This window comes from Folsomia candida, unplaced genomic scaffold (genome assembly GCF_002217175.1).
Source record: "Folsomia candida strain VU population unplaced genomic scaffold, ASM221717v1 Fcan01_Sc011, whole genome shotgun sequence".
In the NCBI taxonomy this organism is placed as follows: domain Eukaryota; kingdom Metazoa; phylum Arthropoda; class Collembola; order Entomobryomorpha; family Isotomidae; genus Folsomia; species Folsomia candida.
Genome location: NW_019091203.1, coordinates 1,575,315 through 1,594,850, shown reverse-complemented (window position 1 = coordinate 1,594,850; position 19,536 = coordinate 1,575,315). Strand labels below are relative to the sequence as shown.

At 36.3% G+C, this 19,536-nt stretch overlaps 3 protein-coding genes across 5 annotated transcripts; 2 read left to right on the top strand and 1 right to left on the bottom strand.

Moving 5' to 3' along the window:
- Window positions 1-2,226: 2,226 nt before the first annotated feature.
- Window positions 2,227-3,613, bottom strand: LOC110855080. 3 transcript variants are annotated; one of them, XR_004835812.1, is made up of 4 exons: window positions 3,505-3,613; window positions 2,639-2,854; window positions 2,450-2,555; window positions 2,227-2,380 (listed from the first exon to the last, which is right to left on the bottom strand). XR_004835812.1 is itself a non-coding variant. In XM_035855677.1 (4 exons), the coding sequence occupies exons 1-4, from the start codon at window positions 2,932-2,934 to the stop codon at window positions 2,314-2,316; spliced, it is 387 nt and encodes a 128-aa protein (XP_035711570.1). In that variant the 5' UTR covers window positions 2,935-3,340; the 3' UTR covers window positions 2,227-2,313. The 3 variants fall into 3 exon arrangements, 2 of the variants coding, with proteins under 2 accessions (XP_035711570.1, XP_035711569.1); XM_035855677.1 differs by lacking the exon at window positions 3,505-3,613 and adding an exon at window positions 2,892-3,340 and having other exon boundaries at window positions 2,639-2,809; XM_035855676.1 differs by lacking the exon at window positions 3,505-3,613 and having other exon boundaries at window positions 2,639-3,337.
- Window positions 3,614-3,887: 274 nt separating this feature from the next.
- LOC110854962 lies at window positions 3,888-6,085 on the top strand. The gene is made up of 3 exons (XM_022103389.2): window positions 3,888-4,042; window positions 4,344-4,406; window positions 5,069-6,085. The coding sequence occupies exons 1-3, from the start codon at window positions 3,982-3,984 to the stop codon at window positions 5,686-5,688; spliced, it is 744 nt and encodes a 247-aa protein (XP_021959081.1). The 5' UTR covers window positions 3,888-3,981; the 3' UTR covers window positions 5,689-6,085.
- A 2,688-nt stretch (window positions 6,086-8,773) lies between these two features.
- On the top strand, window positions 8,774-12,414 carry LOC118436901. Its single transcript, XM_035855561.1, has 2 exons — window positions 8,774-8,834; window positions 9,427-12,414. The coding sequence occupies exons 1-2, from the start codon at window positions 8,775-8,777 to the stop codon at window positions 10,909-10,911; spliced, it is 1,545 nt and encodes a 514-aa protein (XP_035711454.1). The 5' UTR covers window position 8,774; the 3' UTR covers window positions 10,912-12,414.
- Window positions 12,415-19,536: the final 7,122 nt, after the last annotated feature.

Sequence of the window (19,536 nt, the reverse complement as noted above, 5' to 3'; positions counted from 1 at the left end):
AGTTCTGGATCGAATCCGTGGAAAGAAACGTGTCATCGAAGACGAAACTAAACCATTTGGATTAAATGGTGCAATATTCACGTTGTTCATCCTTTGTGGATGCGTAATTCTGGGTGCAGCGACTTCTTTCGTCTGTGAGTGTTACGTTTATGCCGTTGAATGTTTTAGAAAGATTTTTTGCATGGTAAACAAATTTATTAGCAGGGTAAAAATCTTAAAATAGATAATTAGATTTGTGTTTTACATTATTTGTCGTCATTGTGTCCAATATTTGTGAATAAATACATCGTAAATAGGAAATGATAATTCCCAACTGAAGTCACGACTGTGCAACTATGTTTTCAAGAGGAATCTACTATCGATGTGGAGAGATTGTATGATATGTAATTGTACTTTTAAAAAATATACAAACCACAATATTAAAAAGATGCTAAAAATAGAAACCATTTAGTTATTCGAGGCATGGAATTGGGAAAGTAATTAAGCACGATTGTAGCAAATTATTTTCTCAAATTCTAAGATGCAAACCGTAACTTTTTTTAAAAAGTTAGTATTCTAGATACTAATTAACCACAATTTAAGGCTGTAAAACTTGTAATAATAACTTGGGCTGTTAATACCTACATATGTAAGTATGTAAATGTTCGAAAAGGTAGACAGTGTTCTTATCGACATGTGTATTAGTTCTGCAGAATTTGTAATATGAGACACACAACTTCTGCCTACAGAACTACGCCACGTATAAAGATACCGTAAATACTCTATTTATAGGCGGAGCTAAAGTTCCAAACTGGGTATCGCAGACCCGGCTACAATTAGAGACCCGGCTAAATTTTGTTCCGCCGATAATTTTATAAATTATAAAATCATGCATAAATCATGATAACTCAATTTGAGATTTTATTCAACACGTTACACTAATCGTAAATCATTTTCTTTAAATCTAAAGCAAAATCATCTTCTTTAAAAGAAGTTTAGTAGCTTTTTTAAATTGTTTGTCCCGATTGTATTCATTCTTTTAAAAAATAAAATTAAAAGTTTTATTAGTCCCAATCAAATTTGTTGATTAACGAAATGTGCAACATTTTTTAGGACAAGCCACGAAAACAGACCGCAAACAAAACAGGCCATAATTAGAAACCCGGCAATAATTAGAGACCTGGCTAAAATTTTGAAATCTTGGTCGCTAGACCCGGCTATATTTGGAGACCGGCTATAATTAGAATAGGGCTATAAATAGAGGTTTGATACCAAATCGTCACATGGTTTCTGCATGGTCCCTTGCGGTATGATAATTTAATAAATAAATGCATATACAAATCTACAAATGTACGGACATGTCGGTATTTATCTAATAGAATTCCCCGATATTCGGACTTTATTTCAGGAAAACGGCGCCTTGCCTTGCCAGACCGGCCTTATTTCTGGGTTATCTTACCCGTGCATGACCAGCCATCATATTTATTTGGTAGAGCACTGTTTTAGCTTGAAACTAAACTCGATCGGGTCAAATAGACGTCGTTTTCGAGAAATAAATTCCGGAAATTTTTGTATTTTGCTCTCATATGCATGTGCATTGAATTTTACCCGGATTTTTCTGGGTTACCTATCTCGACCACCGTTCTGGCTACAAAATAAGGTCCGAAAGTTGGACGCCGTTTTCGAGAAACTTAATTCAGAAAATTAGTTCGACTGTTTACTTTTTTTTCGAAGGTGTAACATTGAAAATGGACATATTTTTAGCAAATTTTAATTCAAAGTTTATTTTTATTCCCATCATACGTACATTTTATACATGATTCATGTTTATTTGTGGAGTCCGTAATTGAAACATTGTGATTTTTCCGGAGAAATGTTGCATAGGGGAATTATTGGGATGTAATGTGAGAATATGTAAATATGTGTGTGGATCAGGGTTACAAGTGATATATCTATATCACTGAGTGAGATTTAGTGAGATTTAATGATATCCCAGGCTGCACAATCACGAGATTATCACCAATTTTTAACGAATCTGGCGACCCCAGTTTTCGTGTTAGCGACGTGGGAGACTGGTATAGATTTGGTGCTCAACTGGGTGCAAGTGTCGCGATTTTTAACGTATCTTATTCGTTCTAAACACGTGTTGAAGGAACGAGTTTCGCGACCAAATCACGAGAATAACCCCAAAAAAACACGTATTAAAAAGTGAAATTATACGTTCAGAACACGAGATTTATTTGCAAATTAGATGCGGGAATTATGATTTATTACTGACCATTAACATTACATAAAGTTTTAAATCCAAATAACAATAAAAAATTGTGAAAAAAATCAATTGTCTGATTCTGGTCCAGTATTTCTTAATGGAAGAGCTGCATTGGACTTCTCCAACTTTTTCCTAATTAAATAAAGTAAAAATTATGAAAGTTTTATAAATAGGTACAAATAATATTGCATTTTGTCCTACCTATCCGATTCAATACGCTTGTTGGAATTTTTGAGCCAATTTTTAATTGCTTCCCAAACCTCGTCGTCGTCAGCGTTGCCCAAGTTTTCCAGTCCTTGAATTGCCTCTGAAAACACAGCAATTTCATTGGTGAATTTAATTTAAAGGAGCGCATTATATATTTAATTAATTCACATACAACTAATTTACCATATATAATGTGCTTCATCCATGATTTTGAAAAAGGTGACTTCGGTCCTCTTGAACCTAGATTTGCACTTAGATTTGACTGCGTGGATAAATTATTGTCAGAATAATCCGAGATGTCATCTGCTTCAAAAATCAAATATTCGGGTGATGGTGAACTCTGTGTGTGTGCCTCTGGCAAGGATGACGAGGGCAGCGGTATTATTTTTTCTGCACTTTCTGAAATTAATGCAAAATCCGAATTTCCTTGCCTTACTTTTCGGAATATTTTTCTTGATCGTGCTTTCTCCATTACTCATCTCGAACTAAAGAATTGTCCCTCTTTCTTTACAACGGAGAGAGCAGCATTTAGGTTTCTGTGACCAACAACACTAGAAATTCTCGTGAATTTCTGGTGTTCGAAAACACGAGTTTCGGGTTGTTGTAATTCTCGGGTTGTACATGTGTTGTGAACGAGAAAATTGGTGATAAAGAATCCGTTTGAAAGTCGTTTTTGTAATACGTGTTACGAACGTGTTTAAAAAAATATTTACACGAATAATGCCCCAAACACGAAATTGACACCGGGGACACCAATAATACATGTGATTTTCTCGGTTGGTGCAGCCTGGGATATATCATTTATCTCACTTGGGGCTGAGTGAGAAATATGAGAAATAATGAGATAAACTTGCAGTTCATGACCCCGTCCGCTAGGTGGCGCTAGTGCATGACTCATAAATCTCACTACATCTCATATTTCTCATGTCTCACTATTTCTCATTATATCTCACTGAGATGAGATTTGTGAAGGTGAGATGAGATTTCTGCAACCCTGGTGTGGATACTGAATGAAACTAGCCTTCAACTTGGGTAAAAGTTTCGCTTACGTGACCATCACATTTAATAGCGTGGATAATATGCAGTGAAAGACGGGGTGAAATATGTATAATGTCGCACTTAATTTTACCCTAGCATTTAACGTCACCTATTAATTTTGTATAACTGAGAACGTTGGACTAACCTATTCAGCCTTATCAAACACTTTAGTAAGCAAATGCAAAAGTCTAAAAAAAATGCTAACAGTTATTTTTACTGGACTTTGCTTGCCAGTCGACTTTGGATGACATAAAGATACCACGTTTCTTGTGAGTGTTATCTACCATTGATTCTTGTTTGGTGTATGGCGTGACATTACGCAACGGGCGAGCGTGTGTCTTACACAAAATTTTCCTAATGAATAGATACATATAATCAGACATGCATAAAAGTTTAATCAAGTTCATATTTCTGCTCATTTGCAAATCAACCGACAACGTCTCCACATAAGTTGAAGATTGATTAAAAAATTAAAAAATTTAGAAAAAATGAAGATCACTTTAGTTTTGGTCTCGATTTTATTTCTGTCTGCAAGTCCAGCTCATGCAGGTAAGGATAGTACGTAAAGTTTAAAATAAAAATAATGCATACACTGTAAATAAAGTTGAGTAAAATTGCCACCAAAGCAACTGTTGAGCAAAATTCACCCTGACAAAGGTAAAATTTACTCAAGGTTGTGCAAAAATCTTTCAACCTTGAGTAAATTTTACCTTTGCCAGGGTAAATTTTACTCAATAGTTGCTTTGGTAGCAATTTTACTCAAAATTGAGTAAATTTTAATCAAATTTATTTAGAGTGTAGAAATTGAATATTTTATTGTTATTAAGTGACTACCTAAATTTATTTTTAGACCCGCTATCAAGTTTGGTAGAGGAAGCGAGCAATATAACCGACAATCTTTCTGGTGTGATCAGTAAGTCATTTTTATTTATGGGGAATTTTATACGAACGCCACGTAAAATCCGACGAGATCCATTTGACCGATAATTAATTTATATCCGCTGTTTCCGATGCAAGAATTAAATTCAAGAAAGTGGTTTCTTGCAGAAATTTTTATCAGCAAGAAATGCAAGAAACTACTTCCCCAAACTGTAGTTCATAGGGCGCGTCGCTAGATGGCGCACCCGTTTTTTGCGCTTTCTTGCATTTCTTGCTTGAAAAAAGTTAGAAAAACGGGTACGAAACGAAACATTATTTACCTCCAGACCTCCAAAATTTTACGACACTAGAATAAATGTGTCCGACTTTCAAACGGTTTTATGAAATTTTTAATCTTTTGTATGCACGAATTTTTAACTAACCCGGGTGAAAATCGTATGTCGAATTTGACATAAATTGACACAAGTGGCCGAAACAATGGTTTATGCAGAAAATGTATGAACGATCTTGCACAAAACTACTGACGGGTATATGCTGCAGAAATGTTTTGCACAATTATGTATGCATAATTCTGCATATTTTATGGGCAAATTGTTTCGGCATAAATTTTTCTGCATAAAATCCAGCCAAGTTTCTGCATAAATTCCTTAAGTTTTTCACCCGGGATGCTGTTTTATTTTTTACGCGTTATTTCAGGAACATTGACGGACCAGGGTATAGGAGCTTTTTTGAATGCAACCAACTCTCTTGCACAGTTTCGATCGGAGACGTTAGATTCTTTCCTTGGAATTATTTCGAACTACACATCTACTGGGTTTGCTTCGCTTGAGAATGCCGCCAAAGATGCCGCTGAGGTCGGAGTGAACGTCACAGAAATACTTTCCGACGCAACAGGAAAATTGAATAATCTTGCTGACCAAACCGTTCAAAACTTTGGTCAAGGGGTAGATGCCATCATGTCCGACGCTCGTGGAGCCTTGCAAGTTGATATCAACAAAATAAGCCAAATGATAACAAAACTCACAGGTTATCCCGTTAGGATAAACAAGTGCTTGATATCATTGCGCCCAATTGCATGTTTGACTACCTTCATAACGGATGCACGTAACGATTTATCCAGTATCCCCAGTATGTTGGCTGATATGACGGTCAACACACGGAACACAATTGACGCGGCTGTGACAAATTTGGAAAATCTGACACAACAAATGGTCACAGATGCTGGGAGCAGTTTTGATAAAATTATTAAGGATGCAAATCAAGCGGTGGCTGCCGCAATTCAAGGTGCCACTGGGATTGTGGGGACTGGTAATTAAATAGTATGCTTGAGACCCTAAGGTAGAAGTAAATTTAATTGGTTAATTGGTTATTTTGAAATCAAAATTGTTAAAGTTTGAGTCTGGAAATTATTGTGGTATAAAATCAGTTAAAATTCTTTTAAAATATTTTAAAAATAATTGAAATAATAAATATTATGATGTTTGATTAATAAATAATTTCTTTCCAAATTTATATAACTCTATTAAATTAAGTAACTAAATTTTAAAACCCCTAATTGATTTATGGTTACTGTTTTAAAACTGGATTTATTTTATGGCTCTTCATTTTATTGAAAGAATTAAGCATTGGGTTTTTACTCATCAAAAATAAAAATATGTAAGAAGCGTACATACTCACGAGGGGAATACATATTGAGAATTGTAATTATCCAAACTTGCAAAATTTTCGAGATTTCTCGGGATTTTTTGCGCATTTAACAATTATGTAAAGAAGGAGCTTTTATTTATCAAAGTTAGAGCGAAAAATTTATTTATACTCATCTATTTAACGAAAGTTTTATTTTCTTTGCATAAACGAAATCCAATTACATATTTCCATCGAAATAAAAATTATGTCAGTTAAGTCATGACGACCTTCCTTCTCCTTGAATGATTACTCGAATAATTAAGGTGGATAAGGTGATAATTAAACATTTGATGGAAGTTTCCCTTGCTGAGAGAATTTGGTTTATAAGTTTGTCCCTAGTTAATGAAGATTGTTGCTTAAATTTAAGTTTTTTCCTAAAATATACCAAGACGTTTAACTTGGGTTAGCGTGAATTCAATATATGTATTACGTCATCATTTTACTGGATGGGTGATTTTTGTTTTCCTATCTACCCCATGTTAAAATTCCATATCCCTTAATTTATACGTTGGGTGTGCTAAAATTGACAATTCTTGAGGGCGCAATATATGGATCGCCCCTTTGGGAAAAAGGCCTTTGCTATTTTTAGTCATTTGCAGGAGGGTGTTCGCCTCTCTAACCCTTCTACATACATGTAGAAAAAGAGAAAAAGGCATTCACACTTTTTCCAAGAACAATTTAAGCAACCCTTTGAAAAGTAAATCAATCTAAATTCTACACTCCAAATAATCTGGAGACAAACCGAGGTACTACATAGTGTACTCTGTTTGTGTAATGGCCACAAAGAGATTTTTTTGACCTACGGAGAATAAATGAAAAAACTAGTCGTTAACGGAACAGAGGTCACATCGTTATTTTTTTAAAACATGAATACTTTTACATATTATCCGAATATTTATTTATAAGACTTTTTCGCATGAAAGTGTTTTTTGATAACAACGTCACGTGTGTTTGTGACTTATTTTCCCTTGGTGACAAAACGTCCTAGAAATAATTATTCAAAAAGTGGAGCACAATAGTACCTCCAATATTTGTTTCCAAATTATTTAGAGTATACATATGTAAATATATAAAGTAAACTGTACTAACTCCTGAGTAAAGTACAGTAGATAAAAGGTGATGAAGTTTACGGTATCAACCTTTTAGTACATAATTTATATTTACTTTTGGGTGGCAGTATTTTTAAGAGTGTAGGTCATTTGCATATGTACCTATATACATATTTACTGGATTTCTATAAATATGACACGCACCCTATTTAACTTGTTGAAGGCCCTTGACCCTTGCCATTTCTGTCTCACACCTTCACTCTAACAGTCCCGGACAGATTTATTTCTGAGGAAAAATCTGGAAGCACATTCATCAAGAAATAATCGGAACTAGGCAAGTCTTACATTTATATATACGTAATTATTTTTTAATTATGCTTTTGACGCATCACGAAAGCAATTGGCATGCTGTAAGGTATGACTTAATTTGGGTGGAAGGGAAAAGTCGTCCTGAAAAATTGCAGAAGAAAGCATAGCTCGCAATAAATTGGTCTATGGTGCATGGTACATCGATGGACCATCTTAAAACTGGTCAATGGTCCATCTTAAAACTGGTCAATGGCCCATCGATGTACTATCTTAAAAATGGTCCATGGATGGGCCAATTTTTTTGTGGTCCATGGTCCACTGCTATCGGAGGAAGGCAATTTTTGTTTCTTAAGGCTATTGTTACACCGTCATATTTAGATTTTTTTCTCACCTTGCCCTTATTTTTATTTTATTTTTTAAGTTATGCTAAACTCAAACTTACCCTCAAATTGCTCAACGTAGCTGAATCCAGTAATCGCTTGAGTTCCTCCGTGACAAGATGTTCAACGCATTGGGGTTTATATTATATTGTTGGGTAGATAACAGATTAGTTTGTAACTCATTGAAATATTTTTTAATCCGATCAGAGAACAATAAATAATTCGTGTGACAAAACTGACCAACTGACGAACAATACTGGTTGCGGTGATGCAGCCCGCCCAAGTCAGAAAAGTAAAAATTAGCACGTGCCATTGTTACATTGACGTTAATTTAGTACGCTGGATTGAGCAGCTCACTGTGTTACACTATGCTTAGTCACGTCAACACGACGACGTGTTATTTTCACCATTGTGACTCACTAACGTGTATTCTGTTGGTTAACATTAATTCGAGTATGCAAAATGACTCGTTGGACACTCAAATTTTACACTGATAAAGTAGGTTCGATCTTTACATCTCATAAAGTAACCAGGATTTTTAACAGTGTTCCTTATCACACTGGGTCATTTCTATGAAGAAATATGTACAGTTAATCTAGGTTATTTTCGCCTTTCTGAGTTTTACTATAAGTTATGGAAAAATCTTAATTTTCCATGATTTTATTGTTTAATTATTTAAATGTCCATTTGGTTTACATAATGTCCATGTTATCGCTCTGTCCATATATTCTGCTGTCCCTTTTTTATCTGTACATAAGTTAGGGGTACACGTTTTGTCTGTACATGTTCGATCCTTGTCTACTATATTATTGTCCACGCAACCGCCTAGCACCGTTATTTTGAACGATTTCTTCTACACAAATAAACTATTAATTTCGTTCCCAAAAAATTAAAGATATTTCTCATGATACATAAACTGCAATGATAAATTTTCGATCTGAAAGTAAATATTAGTAATTTCATACTTTGCAGGCAAACATGGTAAAACTAGAAAAGGATGCAAATTCACAAGAATGGAAAGTTGGACAAATTCCGTGCGTAAGTGTGAAGCTTTCTAATCTAAGGTTATTATCAACATAAATACTTATGCAAGTAACACCAGAGTTTCACCACGTCTAAAATAAACTGGTCACAATCCGTCCAATCCGTCGTTTTTTTGTCATTTTTAATCAGCCAATCAGGGTTTCTTGTCGTCTCACATCGGCCCATGCTTCCCAATTCATGGTTAAGCCACATCTGAAATTAGCCACTTCGTGACTTTTGTCTCAAGGAACATAAAAAACGAGTCATTTTTTGCCCTATACTAGTTTCCCAAAAAGTGAACCGGCTATACAAAAGCCCAAAATCTTGGCATGTTAAATTGTTGTGTGGGAAAAGTAGTACATAATATGTATTTATTGGAGCTTTTATGGAGGTTATAAGGTCACATTTTGAATAATAGTACCTTAAAGGGCAAAAATGGCTTATTTTGTATGTTTCTTGAGATGAAAATCACGAGAGGTTAATTTCAGGCATGTATTGGGAAGCATGACGATTTCAGGCGCGATGAAACCCTGTCGGCAGCATAATTCGGTCGGATTCGGTATACTCGGATTACGAATCAGATCCATTTAATTATCATATCTTCCAGATTATCCACCGCATCATGGAATTCATCCCGGTCCCAACCCTTCTCCAATTTACCCTGGTAAACTCCACGTGGGAATATGAAGCCAGGAACCACCTCCACTCTCGAACCAAGCTCCACCTCTACACCCCGGGGAAATATGAACCACAACTTTCCAAAACTATCGCGAATTACATGAACAAACCAGAGCACCACGGATACCCCAAAAATCTAGACATTAGCATCGACAAACAATCCAATCTTACCCAATTTCTCTCCGAATTTGCCCAATTTGCTGGAAAATATTCCAACTGGATTCAACATTTAAAAATTGATTGGACCTTGACCTCCGAAAAATCGCAATCTCACCAGTTCTTCGAAATTTGTTCCACTTTCACGAATCTAAAGTATTTCGAGCTGTATCCATTCGACTTATCGGGCAAGTGCTACGATCCTGAGGTAGTGAGCACTTCTTTTCAAAAGGATTTAATTCCTGTCGATATTTTATTCCCTAGCGTTCAAATCCTTTCCTTGAATTTGGGGTTATGCCCAGGATTTCACCGTGGGGACGAAACCCTAAAAGAAAAGCTGGTACGTGACATTCTCCCCCGATTTCCAAATTTAAGAAAGGTCGCAGTAAAAGATGACACTCCTCAGGGTGAAGATGGCTCGACTGGCTGGTTTTCAGATTTCACAAATATATCAAGCTTCTCACTACGGGTAAACTTCTGGGGGACACGAGGGACACACGCGTTGACGAGGTACCTCCCGCCTAGAACTTTGACCCTGAAATGTTTAGAGTTACAGGCAATTTCTTTCTCGGTTACCCCCCTTTATGAGCAATTGATCCACCGCTTTTCCCACTGTCTGGAACAATTTCACCTATTTTTGGTAAATATTTCAACCTCCGGGCATAGCTTACTTTGTGACCCGTGTCCCCTCCATATTCCGATCCTACCAAAACTCAAGGTTTTCAAGATATCTCGATCCAGGAACGAAAATGCGTGTAAACACTTTCTCGGAATTAGGTTAACCTTTGAGACGGAGTGCTCGCAATTCCCGCTCAATTACGCGAAACAGTTTCCCTCTTTGTTAAAAGTACAGGTTTTTGAACCAAGCAAAAAATGGCAGAGGTATATTAGTGATCAGGAATTTTTTGAAGGAGTGGTCCCATTTTTGTATGCAACTTTTTTGAAAGAGAATATTCCTGCGTGTCAAACTTTGAGAGAATTTCGGTTTCCGGTTCCACTCAGGGCGAAGTTTCAACTGGGTTCGATCGATAGAAGTAAAAAGACTGCGGTGTGGGTGGATAGCAGTGAATATTTTGCCAGGATTAGGAAAACTTTTCCGGGCGTGGATTACCACGTGGTGAACCCAGTTTGGAGTAAAGAAAGGATAGATAAAGTTGAGAGGTTGGTGAAAATTGCGGTGGATTTAGGGTTTTGTGAGGAAACTGTGAGTAAAGGGTTGAGGGATGGGTGTTTGATGGATAATAATGTGCAAATTTGATTAAACGGGGCACGGGTAACTCGACGAAATCAATTGGACGACAGTATAGCACCTCCTAACAATTAGTATCAGATAAGCAAAACAAATAACGCGTTGAATTTGGAAAATATTATTTTCGAATGTTAACCCTTTCGACGATTTGTCGTCTACGAGTTGTCCCTCATTTTCAGTTATCGTAGGTCCTGATTAGGCAAACAATTATCATCCCTATAAAAAATCGATACTTGCAGATGAATCATTTGAAAAACAGTACAATATAATTTAGTGTCAGTCGGTAAATATGTACATAAAACCATGCATAACTGTCCGAAAAATATTTATTCATTTAATTTTCATAAAATTTCAACATGGTAAAATATTGTTTCTTCATTGTACATGAGAGATATGCTTAATTGTCCACGTAGTTCAATACTTCGATAAGTTTTAAAGTAATTAAGCATTTGTTGGTGGGGTCTGTTTTCTTTTGTAATTTTTTGTAAATTTTTGAAAGTACAGGGTGGTCCAAGAAGCTGTATAAAAGTTTAAGCCACCCCAGTTCAAAGCGGGGATAATAAAATTCAAATTTCAAACCCAAATCGTGGAGAGCAACTCAGAAAATAGTTTTGTGATTTTTTTTGTAAACCTAATTTCAAAAGTGCTCCCACGATGATCAGGTGAAGGAGAGGTACCGGTGAAGGGCTGTTCCAGTCGATTTTCACGGGAAACGTTATAAAAAGAGCTTAAAGTATGTTTCCATGGAATGAATTTGCAATTAATTTATAGAGTGGTACCTGGTAGACATATGCAAGGTAAATCCAAGGGTCTAATATCATTGTCACCACTGAGAAACTACCCAATGCTAAATGCCCGAAAAAGCTGAAAATTTGGTTTATCTGACTGAACCAACCACCAAGATCCCTTATCCCAACTCAGCACGGTCCAACGGTTAGCTTACAATAAATCAACTATCCAGAGAACCATTAAAACTGATTTAGGAAATATCATAACAAAAATGACCTAAAGTAGGTCGACGCATTGTGAGAAATCAAACTTTTTTCCGCTTACTGCGGACAAATCTCACAAGTGCGCAAAAACGGACGACGATAATTTTGGTTCTGCAGTCACACAAAATCAAGACATCCCTAGGTGGTTATCAGACATTGATCGATTGGAATATTAAAGATGTTTCGTAGTGGAATTACAGTTTTTACATTTGACGATTTACGAATTTTCACGTACTTTGGAATGCTTCAAATAAAGAGTGAAAATAAAACACCGTAGAAAAGTTCCTGGAAGTTTTTTTATCCGGTAAAAAGCGATATATTCTTGAAGATAAGAACAAGGACTATCACATCCAGCAACTTTGGAACCCATAAAGTTCCGCCTGCGGGCTAGAAAAATTACGGAATATTTATACAGCTTCTTGGACCACCCTCTGTATTTACATATGTAATCTAATACTTATTAAAACATTTTACATAATCGTATTTTTTTATTTTTTGGAGTTTACATTTGTCCACAAAAATTATATTTAACTTATCTCAAATTTATATTTTACATTAGGATTTTTTAACCATTAGCAAATTAATAAGTAAAAACGTGTATCACCTAAATTCAAAGTACATTTGTTAATAAACATATACATACATACGTAATTACCATAAATACAAATAAATACCTAAGATCTATTGCGCTTTGGATATATGTATGTATGTAGTGCACAAATAATAAATTGCATTCAATTCTATAATTAATCTTACATGACTGACTTATTAGCTCACCCTGCGTAGCATGAGAGCTATTGAATTCCTCTTGTCCGTCTGTCTGTCCGTCTGTTAACGAGTTTTTTGCATGAATTGATGCTAATTAAAAATCGCCTTGACCATTATTGAAAGTTAGGCGTACCATTGGTATTGAACAACCCGAATCGAATTTTGTAATAAATTAATAGCACAGTTGATATCTAACAATCGGTAACACAAAATGATGCGAAATAATTGGGAGATGGGATGCATAACGCACCATTAGTGCAAAATATCCGGGAGAAATGGTCATACAATTTTGACAAAGTTTTCAAAATTATGTCTCCCAGATGGTCGCTAATGCTGCACTAATGATGCAATGGCCAGGCGTTTTTGTTGCACCATAAACGGTATATATAATGAATATATAATAGTTGTGATCTATTTTGTTGGCTTATTCCGCACCTTCAGTGCAAAGTTCTGTCTAAATCATTATGACAGGGTGAGCAAATAAACCGACAACGTCTCCACATAAGTTGAAGATCTGTTAAAAAATTCAGCAAGCTGGAAAAAATGAATATCATTTTGGTTTTGGTCCCGATTCTATTTCTGTCTGCAAGTCCAGCTCATGCAGGTAAGGATGGTAAATAAAGTTTAAAATAAAAATAATGAATAGAATGTTTTTTTATAATAATAATAATAATAATAATAATAATTTTTATAATTTAATTGAATATTTTTTTGTTGTTAGGTGACCACCTAAATTTATTTTCAGACCCGCTTCTAGTTTTGATAGAGGATGCGAGAAATGTAACCCAAAATCATTCTGGTGTGATCGGTAGATCATTTTTATTTGTCGGGAATTTTATGCGAACGCCACGCCAAATCTGACGAGATCCATTTGACGGATGATTAATTTATTTAGCAATTTTTATCGGCAAGAAACCCAAGAAATTACTTCCCCCAACTGTAGTTCATAAGGCGCGCCCGTATTTTCCACTTTCTTGCATTTCCTGCCTTGCAGTGCAAGAAGTGAGAAAGACCAGTACGAAACGAAACATTATATATCTCCAGACCTCCGAGATTTTACGACACTTCCATATGTACATAAATGTGTACGATCTTCCAACGGTTTTGGGAAATTTTTGATAGAATTTTTAACGTTTGTTTGTTTCAGGAATATTGACTGACCAGGGTTCCGCTATTGTGAATGCAACCAAGTCTCTTCAACAGTTGCGATCGCAGATGTTAGATTCTTTCCTTGGAATTATTTCGAACTACACAAATACAGGGTTAGCTTCGCTTCATAATGCCGCCAATGTTGCCGCTGAGTTAGGAGTAGACATCACAGAAATACTTTCCGAGGCAGCAGGAAAATTAAATAATTTTACTGACCAAACCATTCAAAAATTTGGTCAAGAGGTAGATACCATCATGTCCGACGCTCTTGGAGCCTTGCAAGTTGATATCAACAAAGTAAACCAAATGATAACAAAAATCAGAGGTTATCCCCTTAAGCTATCCAAGTGCTTGATATCATTGCGTCCAGTTACATGTTTGACTAATCTCATAAAGGATGCACGTAACGATTTAAACAGTGTCCCTAGTAGGCTGGCTGATATTGCGGGCAGCGCACGCAACACAATTGATGCGGCTGCCACAAATTTTCAAAATCTGACACAACAATCGGTCACAGATGTTTTAAGCAGTATCAATAAAATTGTTGATGATGCAAATCAAGCCGTTGATGACGTAATTCATGGTGCCCCTTCTACAATGCCAGGGGGGATTGTGGGGACTGGTAATTAATTAAATAGGAAGAAAATAGTATGCCTGAGACCCTAAGGTAAAACTGAATTATTTAGAATGTTAATGTGTAAAGAAACATGTACATAAATATGATGCATAAATGGTGAGAATGCATGTAAAAATATGTAAAAGCCAAATTGCATGAGAAAAGGTAAGCAGGAAATGCATATGTGTGTATATGATGGATGGCACGAGAAGCTTGCTCGACTCGCTAGGCAGCCATCTCATACTCTCGCTTTGTGTCACCCACCAATGGATACAATGTAAATGCATCAACTTTGTTCATGAAAAGAAAAGCGAAAGATGTATGCATGCATATTAGTTATGTAACCGTCAATTCTCGGAAAGACCGAAATAACTGCGACTCAGGTCACGTAAGCAGCTTGCTTTCGCGTCCGACCTTCCGTATATAAACGGTCACGGCCCATCACCACAACAGGTCCAAAAATCTATGTGCTAAAGCAAAAGCTGTTATGCACAAGCGTGTTTAATTAAATCTCACGTTACCTCAAATGAGAAGAAACGGAGAAAATAAATATACACGTATCAATTTGCCTCATAAAGAATTATAAATAACAAAATATCAATTTACCCGTAATAATAATAAATATTGCATGCATGAAATATATGTATGTGATATGCCAAAGTGTAAATAAATGTAACATCGTTATATTATTATAAATATTAACCTTTTCGTTGCCAATTTAATTATTTGCATAAAATCAACTGCCACAATTAAAAATAATATAAAATTACTTATCATAATTTCTCACGAACCTCAAAATAAATTAAATCGGTTAATTGGTTATTTTGAAATCAAAATTCTTAAATTTTGAGTTTGAAAATTATTGGGGTATAAAATGATATAAAATTCGTTTAAAATATTTTAAAAATCCTTATAATAATTTATAAATACATTGGGATTTGATTGATAAATAATTTCTTTCCAAATTTAACTATATTAAATTAAGTAACGAAATTCTAAAGATGCTAATTGATTAATGGTTATGGTTTTATAATTGGATTTGTTTTATGGTTTTTTATTTTATTAACAAAGTTAAGCACTGATCTAAAATAAAAATATGTAACTAGCCTACTCACGAGGGTAATGCATATTGAGAACAGTAACTACCCAAACTTGCAAAACATGCGAGACTTCACAGGATGTTTTGGAAATTTAGCAATTAAATAAGACACTTTATTTATCAAAGTTAGAGAGCAAAATTTATTTATACTCTTCTATTTAATAAACCGTTACAACGCATGTAACCAAGGGGTGAAAGGAGTGTCATACGTCAATGTGAATATCAAATTGTTCGAAAATTTGTTAAGATTGACACTTCTGACGTGTTTTCGACTTTTGTGTCTTATTTGTGTCAAATTTAACAGTTGATAACCCTTATGTGACCTTTATATGACCTCTGAGGTCAAAATGGAGGTCACCAATGAATTCGGGGTTAAATTTCAGTTGAAATAGAAATAGATATGTCCTATGACCTTTACATGACCTCTGAGGTCAAAATGGAGGTCACCATTGAATTTGACATTGAAAAATAGTTAAAAATGATGTGTCACATGTCAAAACTGACAAGTGACACTTTTTCGTCACTTTTCGTCACTGTGACGATGTCATCGTCACAGGTGACGTCCAAACACAAAATGACCTGAATTTTCGAATTCCTCGTTGAAAATTAGTTAAAAATGATGTGTCACATGCCAAAACTGACAAGTGACACTTTTTCGTCACTGTGACGACGTCATCGTCACAGGTGACGATGTCACAGTGTCCATCTTCGAACTCGTCCTGTCCATTGACGTTAGGAGTTTACGTTCAAAATTTCAAGTGTCTATGTCTTTTCGTTCAAAAGTTATCGGAGCTACGGACAGACAGACGGACGGACGGACGGACAGACAGACGGACATAACGATCTTATAAAGGGCTTTCACCCCTTAATAAAAGTTGTATTTTCTTTGCATAAACGAAATCCAATTATGTCCATCATTAGACCACAACTTGCATTTAACATTTGAATCAACCCATAAATACGGACACTTTGATGCATAAAATGTTTTTTAGTATTTCTTATTTTGAGGCGCTTACAAGGTATGTAACATACCCAGGTGTCCAATGAGTTGAGGGTCGACACCTATACCAAAATGACCACAACACATGACTTATTCAACAAACCGAAGGAATTTCCGTGTAAAATTCACTTTTCGTCAAATTGTAACGATATTGGTGACGAGTTTATGACCATTGGGGTTCCCAGAGGGACTCGGGAGAGGTCATTGATTACCACATGGTGAACCCAGGTTATACTAATGATAGAGGATTGAAAAGGTTGAGAGGTTGGCAAAAATGTTGATGGATTTGGGGTTTTTGAAGGAAAATGTGAGCAAAGCGTTGAGAGATGGATAATAATGTGCAAACTTGTTTAATCTGGGAACGGGTAATTGGGCGAATGGACAACTCGTCGAAATCAACTTGACGAAAGGATAACCCCCTTCTTCCAATTAGTGTAAGATATGTAAAACAAATAAATCGGTTCATTTTAAAAATATTATTGCATATAATTATAATATTATTTTCTTTCATTAACCAGTTCGACGAGTTGTCTTCGACGAGTTACATTACTTGGGATTCCCTAGTTTTCGACCAGTTACCATAGATTCTGGTTAGTCAAGCAGCAATTATCCGCCCTATAAAAATTGATATCAGCAGATGAATCATTTAAAAAACAGTAAATTATCAATCAGGCGGAAAATATAACCACAACTGTTAGAAATATATTTATTCATTCAATTTTCATAAAAGTTACATATCGTAAAATATGGTCTCTTTATTATACACGTATGTATGATATGCTTAATTATCCACGGAATTCAATACCTAGTAAGTATTGTAAGTAAGCATTTGTTGGGTAGGTTTGTTTTATTTTTGTATTTGTTTGTAAATATCAGAACCAAGAATTGTGCAGTGGTGTGTGTGTGTCTGTGTGTTACCAGTTGAACTTGGCGCATGATTGCACACGTGTCTCACATTGTCCAAGATAATGTCACCTAGCGGCAGGTTGGGAACTATGTTGCATTTTTCGTTTCTAGAGGGCGTTTTTCGCTAAAGTGTCAAAACGTTTCCAAAACGTTGACAAACACGATAACAACGAAACACACCCTTTGGATCTGCCGAGACTTGATCAAATGAACGGGCTCACCCCGTAGAGTTGACATTTCACCTGTGACATGCGTACACCCCCTAAAGTTAACACTTGAGCTGTGACCTGGGCACACCCACTAGACTTGACACTTGACCTGTCACCTGGGCGCACCCACTATACTTGAGACTTGACCTCTGACCTAGACACACCCACTATACTTGACACTTGACCTCTGACCTGGGCACACCCACTATACTTGACACTCGACCTGTGACCTATGTGCCCCACGATATAGTTGACACTTGACCTGTGCCTCACTAATTTTAATTACCTACCAGTGCCACATATCGGATGTTGGCAGCTTTTCAGCGCTAGAGGGCGGGCTTTTGCTATTAGTGCCTAAACGTTTTTAAAACGTTGGAACAATGGCACACTTTAGAGTGGTGACTGAACGTCTTTCAAGGTTAACCCATAGAGTCGTGACTGAACGTTTTTCGTTTTCGGGGTCACACCCATAGAGTCCTAATTGAAAGTTTTTCGTGGTCACACCCTTTAGAGTCGTGACTGAACGTTTTTCGTGGTCACACCCTTTAGAGTCGTGACTGAACGTTTTTCGCGGTCGCACCCTTTAGAGTCGTGACTGTATGTTTTTCGTCGTAACACCCTTTAGAGTCGTGACTGAACGTTTTTCGTGGTCACCCTTTAGAGTCGTGACTGAACGTTTTTCGTGGTCACACCCTTTTGAGTCATGACTGAACGTGTTTCGTGGTCACACCCTTAAGAGTCGTGACTGAACATTTTTCGTGGTCACCCTTTAGAGTCGTGACTGAACGTTTTTCGTGGTCACACTGTTTAGAGTCGTGACAGAACGTTTTTCGTGGTCACACCCTTTTGAGTCATGACTGAACGTGTTTCGTGGTCACACCCTTAAGAGTCGTGACTGAACATTTTTCGTGGTCACACCCTTTTGAGTCGTGACAGAACTTTTTTCGTTGTGGCACTCTTTAGAGTCGTGACAGCACGTTTTTCGTGGTCACACCCCTTAGGAGGGGAGCTTGCGAGGTTGATAATAACAGATCTTGATGCCCTTTGGATATGTGGTAGGGACCCATGAGTGTACTAAAACCCTGAATTGGTTTGACTCCATGGCCACATTTGCGCCCGCCACACCCACTCAAAAATGCCCAAAAAACGCTTTCACTCCAGTTTTCACTCACTCAAATCCACGCCAAAAATCCAATTTTACTCGGATTTTGAAATTTCTTTCACCATTATACTCCCAGATAGTTGCTTTCTTCAATCCAATATCAAACTCAATTTTTTCGAAATTTTTAGTATTTTTAAAATTTAAAATTCTGAATGAGCATTGTTGTAGTCATCAACAAAACAAATTATGTTTGCGAAATAATCATCAATAAAATTGAGTTTGACATTGGATTGAAGAAAGCAACTATCTGGGAGTATAATGGTGAAAGAAATTTCAAAATCCGAGTAAAATTGGATTTTTGACCTGGATTTGAGTGAGTGAAAACTGGAGTGAAAGCGTTTTTTGGGCATTTTTGAGTGGGTGTGGCGGGCGCAAATGTGGCCATGGAGTCAAACTACTTCAGGGTTTTAGTACACTCATGGGTCCCTACCACATATCCAAAGGGCAGCAAGGTCTGTTATTATCAACCTCGCAAGCTCCCCTCCTTAGAGTCGTAACTGAACGTTTTTCGTGGTTGCAGAAATTAGAATCGTGACGTGACGAACTCTATTATTAAACGTCGTGCTATGTGACAATCAAGTCCATACTCCTTTGCTCTGTGTGAATGTAAATGTGTAACAATTATTCAGCAGACATTTGTATCGCTGACTAAATACAATCGTTTTGCTTAGAGCCCGCCTTGCGGGCTTAAAAGACTAGTATGCACTCTTAGAAATCCAGTATTAAAATAATA

Bases quoted from the DNA above. Each gene is read 5' to 3' on its own strand.
- LOC110855080 (XM_035855676.1), bottom strand. From the start codon at position 2,927: ATGGAGAAAGCACGATCAAGAAAAATATTCCGAAAAGTAAGGCAAGGA. The intron at 2,556-2,638 runs GTAAATTAGTTG...CTGTGTTTTCAG, and splicing joins GATGAAGCACATTATATATG to AGGCAATTCAAGGACTGGAA. The intron at 2,381-2,449 runs GTAGGACAAAAT...TTATTTAATTAG, and splicing joins AAGCGTATTGAATCGGATAG to GAAAAAGTTGGAGAAGTCCA.
- LOC110854962 (XM_022103389.2), top strand. From the start codon at position 3,982: ATGAAGATCACTTTAGTTTTGGTCTCGATTTTATTTCTGTCTGCAAGT. The intron at 4,043-4,343 runs GTAAGGATAGTA...ATTTATTTTTAG, and splicing joins TGCAAGTCCAGCTCATGCAG to ACCCGCTATCAAGTTTGGTA. The intron at 4,407-5,068 runs GTAAGTCATTTT...GCGTTATTTCAG, and splicing joins CAATCTTTCTGGTGTGATCA to GAACATTGACGGACCAGGGT.
- LOC118436901 (XM_035855561.1), top strand. From the start codon at position 8,775: ATGGTAAAACTAGAAAAGGATGCAAATTCACAAGAATGGAAAGTTGGA. The intron at 8,835-9,426 runs GTAAGTGTGAAG...CATATCTTCCAG, and splicing joins AAGTTGGACAAATTCCGTGC to ATTATCCACCGCATCATGGA.